The 12,755-nt window shown below is 43.9% G+C and overlaps 2 protein-coding genes across 8 annotated transcripts in view; one reads left to right on the top strand and one right to left on the bottom strand.

Annotated features, from left to right (window-relative positions):
- Positions 1–848, bottom strand: part of KLHL28 (kelch like family member 28) — a 35,835-nt gene extending 34,987 nt beyond the window's left edge. The window contains exon 1 of one of the 2 annotated variants that reach the window (XM_062205216.1): positions 728–848. The gene's annotated coding sequence lies outside the window, so the exon portion shown is untranslated. Of the gene's footprint in view, positions 1–648 lie in introns of both variants that reach the window. The other variant, XM_062205217.1, reaches the window with a different exon arrangement.
- The window catches only part of TOGARAM1 (TOG array regulator of axonemal microtubules 1), a 74,799-nt gene continuing 62,697 nt past the window's right edge, over positions 654–12,755 (top strand). For 3 of the 6 annotated variants that reach the window (XM_062205211.1, XM_062205209.1, XM_062205210.1), the window contains exon 1: positions 1,067–3,343. In XM_062205211.1, the coding sequence (XP_062061195.1) occupies positions 1,298–3,343 (2,046 nt within the window). In that variant the 5' untranslated portion in view covers positions 1,067–1,297. Of the gene's footprint in view, positions 999–1,064; positions 3,344–12,755 lie in introns of those variants that run through there. The other 3 variants (XM_062205208.1, XM_062205213.1, XM_062205212.1) reach the window with 3 other exon arrangements.

The raw sequence follows: 12,755 nt of genomic DNA, 5'->3' as shown, positions 1-12,755 counted from the left end.
CACTAGACATTGCAACTCAACTGTGTCCGCTTAGGTTTCACTGAGGAGAAAACGCCGCCTAAATTCTCAGCTCGCCTTAAACAAACGTCTGCCGTCGCTACACCCACAGAGCAGGAGTCTCTTAGGACCGCGAAGCCATGAACTTCCACCGCAACCGAAATCGTCTCCTGGAGACTCGACCGGCTGCGGAGACCCTGAGAATCCTGCAGGGAAACTCGGGTGGCAGAGGCGGGGTAGAGGGAAGGTGTGAGTCCCGCGGAGGGACGTCTAAAGGGAAGCGGTTAGCTGCAGAGACTATCAGACCCGGCTCCAGATGATGGACATTTAAAGAGAAGTTAGTGACGGGCGTAGGGGAAAGTGACAGCAAATCATCGCCCTCCTCCGTTAGAAGGTGAAGAGAAGTACGAAAAGAGGGCAAGGGGAGGAGGGCGGGGAGAGTAAGGGCCCCAAGGACCAGGAATGGAGAAGAGTGCCCGATCTGTGAGCTGGGCCTTGGTTCGCACCGCCGGTCCCGTTAGGCGGGCGGCAGAATGAAAGCATCGCGCTCACTCAGGGTAGCAGAGAAGTAAAAGCATTTACAACGGTCACCAGCCCTGCACAAGAAGATGTCGTCTCTCTTTCCCCGCCAGCTCCCCTTCATTCCCGTACCTCTCATTCTGGCACCAGCGACACTCGGGCAAAACTCTGCCAAAGCCCGAGCCGCGGGAGGGCAGCAAAAGGAAAATACCTGAGTCCCAGGAATCTCGCTGACAGCGACAAGGAGGAGGAGCCGTGGACAAGTGGAGCCCGGGTAAGATCCTCTCTCGGCTCTTGGCCAAACCCAACTCTTACGGGTGGGGCGGGGAACTTCCGCCCGGAGCTTGGAGAGCGTCACTTCCTTCTGTCATCCCCCGCCCTCTTCGGCGCTCTAGCTACGTTCGCAACGTTCGGACTTCCTCTTCCAGGCGCCTTCGGCCTTTAACACCTGACGTGGACTACAAGACCCAGCATCCACCACGGTAACTTGATTTCCGGGGTCAGGGGCGCCGCGCTGGGTACATCACCATGGAAGCGATCGGTTTGGTCACGTGGGGCCCCTGGTTACGCCCGGTGGCGGCCGTGGGGTCTGGGGCTCACGCGGGGGCCATTTTGCCAAAGGCTGCCTCCCGGAGTCGGAGGCGGCCTGGCAGCTGGCTAAAGCTGTTCCTTCTGATCCTCTGCAGCTTAGAGCTTGAAGAAGAACTGAAAGGCTGGGCTCCATCGAGCCCCTCTGAGACGGCAATGGTTCCCTCTAGCCAGCGCCACCTGAAGACCCTCCATGGCGACTGCGCCCTCCTCGCTCTTCCTGCTGCCGCCCCTTCCAACCCCGTGTGCCGGTCGCCTCCAGAGCCGCAGTCGTCCTTCCACCTCAGAGACTGATGATAGTCGAACAGGGGGCGCCATGAGAGGAGAGAAAAACTATTACTGCCGTGGAGCTGCTGGGGACCACGGTTCCTGCCCCCCTACACCATTGCCTCTGGCCTCAACCCTCTTGATGCCCGCGGAAGCGGTCTCGAGTAGCTGGTCCAGCTCGGGAGGTGGTTTGTCAGCTGGAGATGAAGAGGAGACTCGGCTCCTTCAACTCTTGCGCACTGCCCCGGATCCTTCCGAGGCCTTACAGGCTTTGCAAGCTGCTCTGCCGCGGCGGGGCGGCCGGCTTGGCTTCCCTAGACGCAAGGAGGCATTGTATAGGGCCCTGGGCCGGGTGCTCGTGGAAGGGGGTAGTGATGAGAAGCGGCTCTGCTTGCAACTTCTCTCGGACGTCCTCCGGGGGCAAGGGGAGGCAGGCCAGCTGGAAGAGGCCTTTAGCCTGGCCCTTCTGCCTCAGTTAGTTGTCTCCTTGCGAGAAGAGAATCCAGCCTTACGGAAAGATGCACTACAGATCCTGCACATATGTCTGAAGCGTAGTTCTGGCCAGGTGCTGAGAATGCTTATACAGCAAGGACTGGAAAGTACCGATACTCGGCTTAGAGCTTCCACGGCACTAGTGCTCCCGATCTTGCTTACTCCTGAGGATTTGTTGCTTGGCCTGGATCTCACCGAGGTAATCATCTCTCTAGCTCGAAAGCTTGGCGATCAGGAGATAGAAGAAGAATCGGAGACAGCTTTCTCTGCACTTCAACAAATTGGGGAGCGACTTGGCCAAGAGAGGTTTCAGTCCTATATCTCTCGCCTGCCCTCTGCTCTGAGGAGACACTACAATCGCCGCCAGGAGACCCAGTTTGGAACCCAGGTTCCTTATTATTTGGAACTTGAAGCCTCTGGATTTCCCGAAGAGCCTGTTCCCTGTGCAGTGGCTCTTTCCAATAGCAATCTTAAATTTGGGATTATTCCTCAGGAGCTGCATTCAAGATTATTGGATCAGGAAGACTATAAGAACCGAACTCAGGCTGTTGAAGAATTAAAGCAGGTGCTGGGAAAATTTAACCCTAGTTCTACCCCTCATTCTAATCTTGTTAGTTTCATTAGCTTGCTATATAACTTGCTAGACGATTCTAACTTCAAAGTGGTCCATGGCACACTTCAGGTCCTGCATATACTAGTTATTCGCCTTGGAGAGCAGGTACAACAATTCTTGGGACCAGTTATAGCAGCTTCTGTCAAAGTGCTGGCAGACAATAAGTTGGTAATCAAGCAAGAATACATGAAAATCTTCCTCAAGCTAATGAAGGAAGTAGGTCCTCAGCAGGTGCTTTGTTTACTCCTGGAACATCTCAAACATAAGCATTCCAGAGTAAGAGAGGAGGTGGTGAACATTTGCATCTGCTCCCTCCTGACTTATCCCAGTGAGGATTTTGACCTACCCAAGCTGTCTTTTGATCTAGCCCCAGCTCTTGTAGATAGCAAACGCAGGGTACGCCAGGCAGCTCTAGAAGCCTTTGCTGTGCTGGCATCATCAATGGGCTCAGGTAAAACCAGCATCCTTTTTAAAGCTGTGGATACTGTTGAACTGCAAGATAATGGTGATGGAGTAATGAATGCTGTGCAGGCCAGATTGGCTAGAAAAACTCTGCCCAGGCTAACAGAACAGGGATTTGTGGAATATGCAATACTCATGCCATCTTCTGCCCAGGGTAGGTCAAGCCATTTGACACATGGAGCAGATACAGACTGGCTTTTGGCTGGTAACAGAACTCAGAGTGCACACTGTCACTGTGGTGACAACACAAGGGATAGCATGCAGCTTTATGGATCTTACAGTCCAACTATCTGTACCCGAAGGGTGTTAAGTGCAGGAAAAGGAAAAAATAAGTTACCATGGGAAAATGAGCAGCCTGGAGTCATGGGAGAAAACCAGACCTCCAGTTCCAAGGATATAGAGCAGGTATGTTTCTTCTCCAATTTTTTGAGTTGAAACTGTGTAAGAATTTAAAATGAAAATATGGCTGTGATAATTAAGGGAGAGGCTACTTGAGAGGTGTTATGTTTTGTTTTAAATCAATTTGAATGCTGAATTGGGTATCTATTATAATGATCACATAAGATGATTTAATAGATTTTCCTCCTAGATGGATTGCATTGATTTTGAGGCACAATGTGAAATAGACAATACCTGGATTTCAGTTTTGGCTTGCCGCCTTGGTGTGTCCACATCTTCATTAACATTACAAACATTGACTACCTAGTTAAGTGACAGTTAAAATCCAAGTTCTGGGATTAGACCAGTTCCACCTCATTTAGGGGAAAAAGACCAATAATTGGGCAGTTAACAAATGTGTTTAGTGCTAAAATAGAAAAGTTAACAGTCCTGTGGGAATACTAAAGATAGAAAAAATAATTCCACTAAAAAAGTCAAAATAGCCATCAATGTAGATGTGGCATTTGAACTGAGATCCACCTTCCCAGCTTTTATTGTAAAAATTCCAGATACACAGGTAAATTAGGAGTACAGTGATTTACTCACATACTTCATCTATGTTTACCACTTGTTATTATCTTAATGTATTTGTGTTTGCTGAACTAGTCAACATGTTGCCGTATTTGCAGATATCTTGACTTCACTCCTAAATACCTTGGTACATATCTTCTGAGCATGACATCCTCTTTTATAACCATAATATCATTGTCATTCCTTAGAATATCAATAGCAGCTCAGTAATGTCTAATATGTAGCCTGTATTTAAATTTCTTCTATCTGTCCCCAAAATGTATTTCTTGGTTTTATCCAGAATTCAGTCATACTTCATTTGGTCAATTTGTCTTTTACTTAGCATAATATCCCCACCTGTTTGATTCTCTGTTTTTTCATGACACTGATTCTCTTTTTGGAAGTGTCTTGAGTAGTTATTTTATAGAAAGTCTCACCTTTTAAATTTCTGTTTTTGTTGCCTTATAATTAGATTCAAAATAAGCTTTTTAAGAAAAATAGTACATACAAGCTAGGTATATATTAAATTAGACACACTTCACAGTAATATCACCTCATGAAACAAATAGTGTCCTATTATTAGTGATGCTTAATTTTAAGCATTTGGTTAAGATAGTGATAGCTAGGTCCACAATAGAGTTTTATAATTAGCACATAATCTGTAGGTCAGTAACTTTGAGAGTTCTCATATACCCCTGTCCACAATGTAGACAACTTACCTGTTATGTCCTGCACCACAGTAGTACATTTATTATAATCCGTGAATCCGTATTAGCATATCATTATCACTCAAACTCCATAGTTTACATTAGAGTTAATTTATGTTGTATATAAGTTGACAAATGTATCCATTGTAAAATCATCCTGAATAGTTTACTCTCCTATAAATTCTCTATGCTCAAAGAAGGAGAAAATTCTCTGTGTTCTACGTGTTCATCCTTTCCCTTACCCCCAACTCAGTCCCTGGAATCTGTGTTTATTTTATTGTCCCAGTCTCCCATGTGAGTGGCAGGGACCCAAGAAATGTGATTTCAGGATCATAGAGTAACACTGTATTTAGTCTTGTAAGAAATTGCCAACCTGTCTTCCAAGGTGGCTGTAGCATTTTGCATTCCCACCAGAAATGAGGGACAGTTTCCCTTGCTCCACATGGTAATCTGCATTTGGTGTTGTCAGTGTTTTGGATTTTGACCATTCTAATAGGTACATATTAGGATTTCATTGTTATTTTAATTTGCAATTCCCTAATGACATCTGATATTGAAACACATTTCCATATGCTCAGTTGCCATCCATTTGTCTTCTTTGGTAAGTTATCTGGTAAGGTCTTTTGTCCATTTTTTCTTTATTGTTGAGGTTTTTTTGTTTTTGTTTTTGTTTTTGTTTTTTTTGACAGGCAGAGTGGACAGTGAGAGAGAGAGAGAGACAGAGAGAAAGGGCTTCCTTTTGCCGTTGGTTCACCCTATAATGGCCACCGTGGCCGGCGCACCACACTGATCTGAAGGCAGGAGCCAGGTGCTTCTCCTGGTCTCCCACGGGGTGCAGGGCCCAAGGACTTGGGCCATCCTCCACTGCACTCCCGGGCCACAGCAGAGAGCTGGCCTGGAAGAGGGGCAACCGGGACAGAATCCGGCACCCCGACTGGGACTAGAACCTGTTGTGCCAGCGCCGCAGGCGGAGGATTAGCCTATTGAGCCGCAGCGCGGGCCAGGGAGTGGTCATTTGGCCTAGCAGTTCAGCTGTTGCTTGGGAAGCCCACACTTCCTATCATAATGCCTGGATTTGATTCAGTTTGTCATCAAAATAACTTGTTGAGATATTTGGTTGGAATTGTATTGAATCTATAGATCACTGAAAGAACTGCCATCTTGACCATATTGCATCTTTCTACCCATGAACATGGAGTATCTCTCCATTTAATTGGTTCTTTGATATTTTTCATTAGAATCTTTTATTTGTCCTCACACAACTCTTATACATATTTTTGTTAAGTTTTTACCTAAGTATCTTTTTTATGCTAATTAAATTTTTTTTTTTTTTAGATTTATTTATTATTTGAAAGAGTTACACAGAGAGAGAAGAGGCAGAGAGAGAGAGAGAAAGAGAGAGAGAGAGAGAAAGTCTTCCATCCAATGGTTCACTCCCCAATTGGCCACAACGGCTGGAGCTGTGCCGATCCAAAGCCAGGAGCCAGGAGCTTCTTCCAGGTCTCCCACATGGGTGCAGGGGCCCAAGGACTTGGGCCATCTTCTACTACTTTCCTGGGCCATAGCAGTGAGCTGGACAGGAAGTGGAGCAGCCGGGTCTCAAACCGGTGCCCATATGGGATGCTGGCGCTTCAGCCAGGGCATTAACCCACTGTGCCACAGTGCTGGTGGCCCCTGGTCATATGTTTTTATTTCAAATTCCACACTCATTGCTGGTATATAGAAAGGCTATTGTATATTAATTAGTTTTGTATCCTATGACCTTGCTATAATTATTATTTCTAGGAGTATTTTTGTCAGTCCTTTTGTGCTTTTTGCACAATCCTGTTATCTGCAAACAATGGCCAATTTATTTTTTCCTTCTTAATCTGTGTACCTGTTATTTCCTTTTTGTCTTACTATTCTAGTTAGGACTTCTGGTATGATATTGAAGAGCCCTGCTGAGAGACAACATCCTTGCCTTGTTCTTAATCTTAGTAGGGAGGTTTAGAATTTCCCATCATTATATATGATGTTAGTTGCAGGTTTTTTTTTAATGGATATGCTATATCAAGTTGAGGAACTATTTCTAGCTTAGTGAGAGTTTTTATAATGTAGGGATAATGGGTTTTGTCAGATGCTTTTTCTGTATCTGTTGATATGATTGTGTGATTTTTTTTTCTTCTTTTGTCTGATAATGTGATAGATTACATAACTTGATTTTCAGCCTTGCATACCTGGGATAAATCTCACTGGGTTGTGGTATATTATTCTTTTGATACATTGTTGGATTCCATTTGTTAATGTTTTGTTAAGTAGGTTTACATCTTTGTTTATGGGTGAGGAGTGGGGAACCTTTTTTCTGCCAAGGGCCATTTGGATATTTATAATACCATTCATGGCCATACAAAATTCTCAACTTAAAAATTAGCCTGCTATAGACTTATTGAATTTATTAAAAAAGATTAATTTATTTATTTGAAAGAGTAACTGAGAGAGAGGGAGATACAGAGTGAGCGAGAGATCTTCCATCTGCTGGTTCACTCCTTAGATGGCCACAATGGCCAGGACTGGGCCAGGACAGAGCTCAGAGCTTCAAGCTTAGCTTCTTTCAGGTCTCCCATGTGGATAGCAGGGGCCCAAGTACTTGGGCCATCTTCCACTGCTTTTCTCAGGCCATTAGCAGGGAGCTGGGTCAGAAGTAGAGCAGCTGGGCATGAACCAGGGCACAAATGGGATGATGGTGTTGCAGGCAGCAGCTTTACCTACTATGCTATAACACAGGCCCCAGATTTATTGAATTTTGATTCCTGCCTGCAGGACTGGCAGGGCTAGACTAAGTGATTTTGCAGATTTTTATATGGCTCATGGGCCGGACAGTCCCCACCCCTGATGGAAGGTGTTGGTCTGAAGTTTTCTTGTAATCTCTTTGTCAGTTTTGGTATTACGGTAATGTTGACTTCATAGAATATGAGTTCAAATGTATTTCCTCTGTCTCTATCTTATGAAAAAACTATTGGTTTCTATCTGCTGCTCATTTTCTTTTTTTGTTTGTTTGTTTGTTTTGAAAGGCAGAGTGTGGCAGAGGTCTTTGTTTTTAATTAAACTTGTTTTTAACTGACATGATTAAAGCTGTGGTAGAGGCCTTCTCAAGGTCAGAAGAAGAAAAAGAGAGGAATCTGTCCTGGGAATGAAATGCAGTTGTTATCTGCTTGCCTATGAATGCTTCAACTGTAGTCTTACCTGCTTATATATAACCATTTTAGGTTCTGCTTGTTAGTACAGAGCAGTGATGTTAAACCCTTGCCAGACAGCTTACAGCTCAGTATGTGTGTAAAAAAAAAAATCTTCAGTAACTATGTTTGCATGTGCAGCATTGTATCAATCCTGTGGCCTCCATGTAAGGTTAGAATATCCAATTGAATGTAGCAGGTAACCCTATAAGGGAGACAAAGAGGCTAAAACCATATATAAGGGAAAAACCTTTGTTCAGAGCTCAGTATTTTGAGTAAGGTTCCACCTGGGGTGCTGGTACTGTGGCGCAACAGGTTAACACCCTGGCCTGAAGTTCTGGCATCCCATATGGACGCCTATTCGAGTCCTGGCTGCTCCTCTTCCAGTCCAGCTCTCTGCTATGACCTGGGAAGCAGTGGAAGATGGCTGAACTTGGGACCCTTTACCCACGTAGGAGACCCAGAAGAAGCTCCTGGCTTCAGATCGGCACAGCTCCGGCCATTGTGGCCAAATGGGAAGTGAACCATTAGATGGAAGACCTCTCTCTCTCTCTCTCTCTCTCTGCCTCTCCTCTCTCTGTGTAACTCATTCTCCAAATGAACACAATGGATGCAGTTTGTCCAGGCCAAAGCCAGGAGCCTAGAATTCCATCCTGGATGGGTCGCTGGAGGCCCAAACACTTGGACCACCTTTTTTTTTTTTTTTTTTTTTTTTTAAGATTTATTTTATTTATTTGAATGAATAACAGGTAGGGACATAGAGGCTTGCATTGTGGCATATAAAGGGTAAAGCTGACGCCTGTAAAAAACCAGCATCCCATATGCGCCCTTCTTTACACCCCAAGTGGCTGCAACAGATGGAGCTGAGCTGATCTGAAGCCAGGAGCCAGGAGCTTCTTGCAGATCTCCCACGTGGGTGCAGGGCCCCAAGGACTTGGTCCATCCTCCACTGCATTCCCATGTAGCAGAGCAGCGAGGACTCGAACCAGCACGCCTATGGGATGCATGCCAGGGCTTGACCCCGCTGCACCACAGTGCCTGTTGGGCCATCTTCTGCTGGCTTTCCTGGGTGCATTAGCAGGGAGCTGGATCAGAAGCAGAGCATTCCATATTCAAACTGGCATTTCAATATGAGATTCCTGCCTTGCAAGCAGGAACTTCAGGAACTTAACCTGTAGGGCTACAATGTCTGCTCCCTTTGTTTTTGTTTTTTATCTTGATTTTATTTGAGAATTTTATGATTGTGTTTTCTCTTCTTTCTTAGCATATCAATGATACTTGTTATTTACGTTTTTAGCAGCTGACCTAGAGTTTGCAGTGTACATTTACACATCCCATCCCACTCCCCCCAACATGCAAATAAGCCTGCCTAATCAAATACATTGTTGCTGTTATTTTGAACTGCTAGATGAATTAAGAATAATAAAAATAAGTATTTTAGGCCGGCGCCGTGGCTTAACAGGCTAATCCTCTGCCTTGCAGCGCCAGCACACCGGGTTCTAGTCCCGGTTGGGGTGCCAGATTCTATCCTGGTTGCCCCTCTTCCAGGCCAGCTCTCTGCTATGGCCCGGGAAGGCAGTGGAGGATGGCCCAAGTCCTTGGGCCCTGCACCCGCATGGGAGACCAGGAGAAGCACCTGGCTCCTGGCTTCGGATCAGCACGATGCGCTGGCCGCAGCGGCCATTGGAGGGTGAACCAACGGCAAAAAGGAAGACCTTTCTCTCTGTGTCTCTCTCTCACTATCCACTCTGCCTGTCAAAAAAAAATAAAAATAATTAAAAAAATAAAATAAGTATTTTACCTTCACTTATTCTTTCTCCAATGCACTTCTTTTCTTTCTATAGATCGAGGTTTCTGACCTATATAATTTTCCTTTTCTCTGATGTTTTGTGTAAAGGAAAGTTTTACTGGCAACAAGTTCCCTCAGTTTCTGTTGGTGAATACCATTGTTTGTGCCTTTTGAGGGATTATTTCTCAGGATGTTGAATTTCACTCCACCCTCCTCTCATTTGCATGTTGTCTAAGAAGTCAGGTGTGTTTCTTATCTAAGTAACATGTTTCTTTGGCTGTCTTAAGGATCCTTCTTTATCTTTGATTTTGAATTTGAGTTTGAATTGGTATGATAAAATGCAGTTTTTCAGGCATTTATCCTGATTGATACTCTCTGAGCTTCCAGGACTTGTGGTGTGATTTCTGACATTAATTTAGGGATGTTTTCAGTCATTATTGACTTAAATATTTTTACTCTTTTCCTTTGACTATTTTCTCTCTGGACTTCCCATTACATGTATGTTCTCCCTTTTGTGATTTTCCCACAGTCTTAGCATATTCTGTTATCTTTTGTTTTGTTTTTGGTCTTTTTTCTCTTTGCTTTTAAGATTTGGACATTCCTATCATTGTATTTTCAAGCTCAGAGATTCTTTTCTTAGTGGTGTCCAGTCTACCAATGAAGGTATCAGAGGCATTCTTCATTTCTGAAACAGTGTTTTTGATCACTAGGCTTCTTTTGATACTGTCATAATGTCTAGCTCTCAGCTTAAATTATTCGTCTGTTCTTGCATGTCATCTTCCTTTTTCCATTATAGTCTTTATCATATTAATTGTTTTATTTTTAAAATTCATGATCTGATCATTACAGTTCTAATGCTTTTCAATCACATCAGACTGTATTCTTTTGCCTTTTAATATGCTTTGTAACTTTTGAAAGGTGGACATAATGGACTAAGTAAAAGAAACTGTGATAAATACATCTTCAGTAATGTAGTGTTAAGGTGTGTGGGAGGAGGAGTGTTCTGTAGTCCTGTAATTAGGTCTCAGTCTTTTGATAAGCTTGTGCCCACTGTGAACCTCACCAGCACATGTCAGGAGTGTTTCTCTGGTAAGTTGTGATTCTCTGTACCTTTCTGTTTGGGTGTCCAGTTTGGGAGTAACAGTTTGCCTATTGGACTTCATTTCTTTGATGGACCTAAAGAGTTGTTTATTGTTCAGTTTGTTCAGGTTTTCACTTGATTGGATTTCATGAGTACTCCTATGCTCTTAATAGGCTGGACTGAACTTATTTGGTGTTTTCTGTTGTTCCATGTTTTATGGCCATTCCTGAGTTCTAATAATAACAATGAAATAATTTCCAGGCTTTTTTTTTTTTTTTTTTTTTTTTTTTTTTTTTTTTTCAGTTTTTTTCATGAGAGAAAAGGCATTTCTCTCCAAGATTAAGATTATAAAAATTCAAAGTCAAACCAAATTCTTTGATTGCTTTAATTTATTTCCCCAGCTGCATCTGAGAGGCAGTGAGAGGGATAAAGAGATAGTTCTAGAGATAGCTGGTTCCACCCTCCCCACCACCACCTGCCCACAGCACCCAAGGTTGGGCCAAGCCAAAGCCTGAAGCTGTAATATCAATCCTGGTCTCCCATGCAAATGGCAGGGATTGAAGTATATGAGCAATCACCTGGTAGCTCCCAGGGTTTATATTATTGAAAAGCTGTGGTTGGGAGCCACAACTGAAAATCCACCCCAAGTAATCTAATGTGAAACATGGTGGTGGACCCAGGACTTGAAGTCAGGCAGGACTCCTTATGAGATGGAGGTATCTTAACTGCTGTGCTAGATGCCTGCCCCTTCTATTTATCTTTTTAAGAACATATCCTATTTTTATAACCCCACCTGTCAGGTTTCTTTTTTTTTTTTTTAATATTTATTTTATTTATTTGAAAGAGTTACAGAAAGAGGTAGAGCCAGAGAGAGAGGTCTTCCATCTGATGGTTCACTGCCCAGATGACTACAGCGGCCAGAGAGGGAGCCGATCCAAAGCCAGGAGCCAGAAGCTTCCCCTGGGTCTCCCATGTGGATTCAGGGGCCCAAAAACTCGGGCCATCCTCCACTACCTTCAGAGGCCACAGCAGAGAGCTGGATCAGAAGTGGAGCAGCCAGGATGCAAACCAGAGCCCATATAGGATGCTGGCACCACAGGCCAGGACTTTAACTTGCTGTGCCACACACAGTGCCGGCCCCTGTCATGTTTCTTTATGTCTCACCTCACTTATCCCTTTGCTTAAAGATCCTCCACTGGCTCCAACAACCTTCAAGATAGAATGCTGATTTTTCATTCAGTAATGGCCCCTTCTCCCCACCTCTGACTCCCCTACTAGTTCTACCCAAATGATCATATCCGTATACCTTGCCATCTATTTTTAACCTGTTGAGTCTTCTGGCCTTTTGACATATCCATCCACTCGGCTCTTTTCTGGGTAACATCTATTCCTCCTTTGGGTTATTTTAGGTCTTTTACCACCTGCCTCATCTCATCCTATGCTTCCTTCATCATGGTGCTTATATTATATTGAATTGGAATTGATTTTTCTTGACTATTTTCTGTTACCTCAATCTACTGTGAAGTCATTAAGAACAAAGGTGATATCTTTTTAATCTTATTATTCAAGGATTAGCACAATACTAGGCATATAGGAAGTACTGACAGATGTTTGTTGAGTCCTCTTGTGTAGTTGATTGTTTGAATTGAGCTTTACCTTTTTGGAAAAACAACTTTTAAGGTAATACTAAAATACAATGTCATTAAATATTTTCTGCTTCTCAGTAGCAGTCATATGTATAATTGATAATACCAGCAGAAAAAAACTAGAGTTCGTATGTTGTACATGAAAACCAGTGGTGGAGCTGACATTGTAGAACAGTAGGTTAAGCCTCCACTTGCAACACTGGCATCCCATATTGAAATGCCAGTTCGAGTCCCAGATGTTCTGTTTCCAATCCAGCTTCCTGATAATGTGCCTGGGAAAGCAGTGGAAGATGAACCTGTTATTGGCCCCTACCATGCACATGGAGCACCAAGATGGAGTTCCTGGTTCCAGGCTTCAGCCTGGCTTATTGCTGGCTGTTATGGTCATTTGGGGAGTGAACCCATAAGAGAGAAGATTTCTCACTCTGTCATTC

This window comes from Lepus europaeus, chromosome 11 (assembly GCF_033115175.1).
Source record: "Lepus europaeus isolate LE1 chromosome 11, mLepTim1.pri, whole genome shotgun sequence".
NCBI lineage: Eukaryota > Metazoa > Chordata > Mammalia > Lagomorpha > Leporidae > Lepus > Lepus europaeus.
This window is presented reverse-complemented; position numbering and strand designations above follow the sequence as displayed.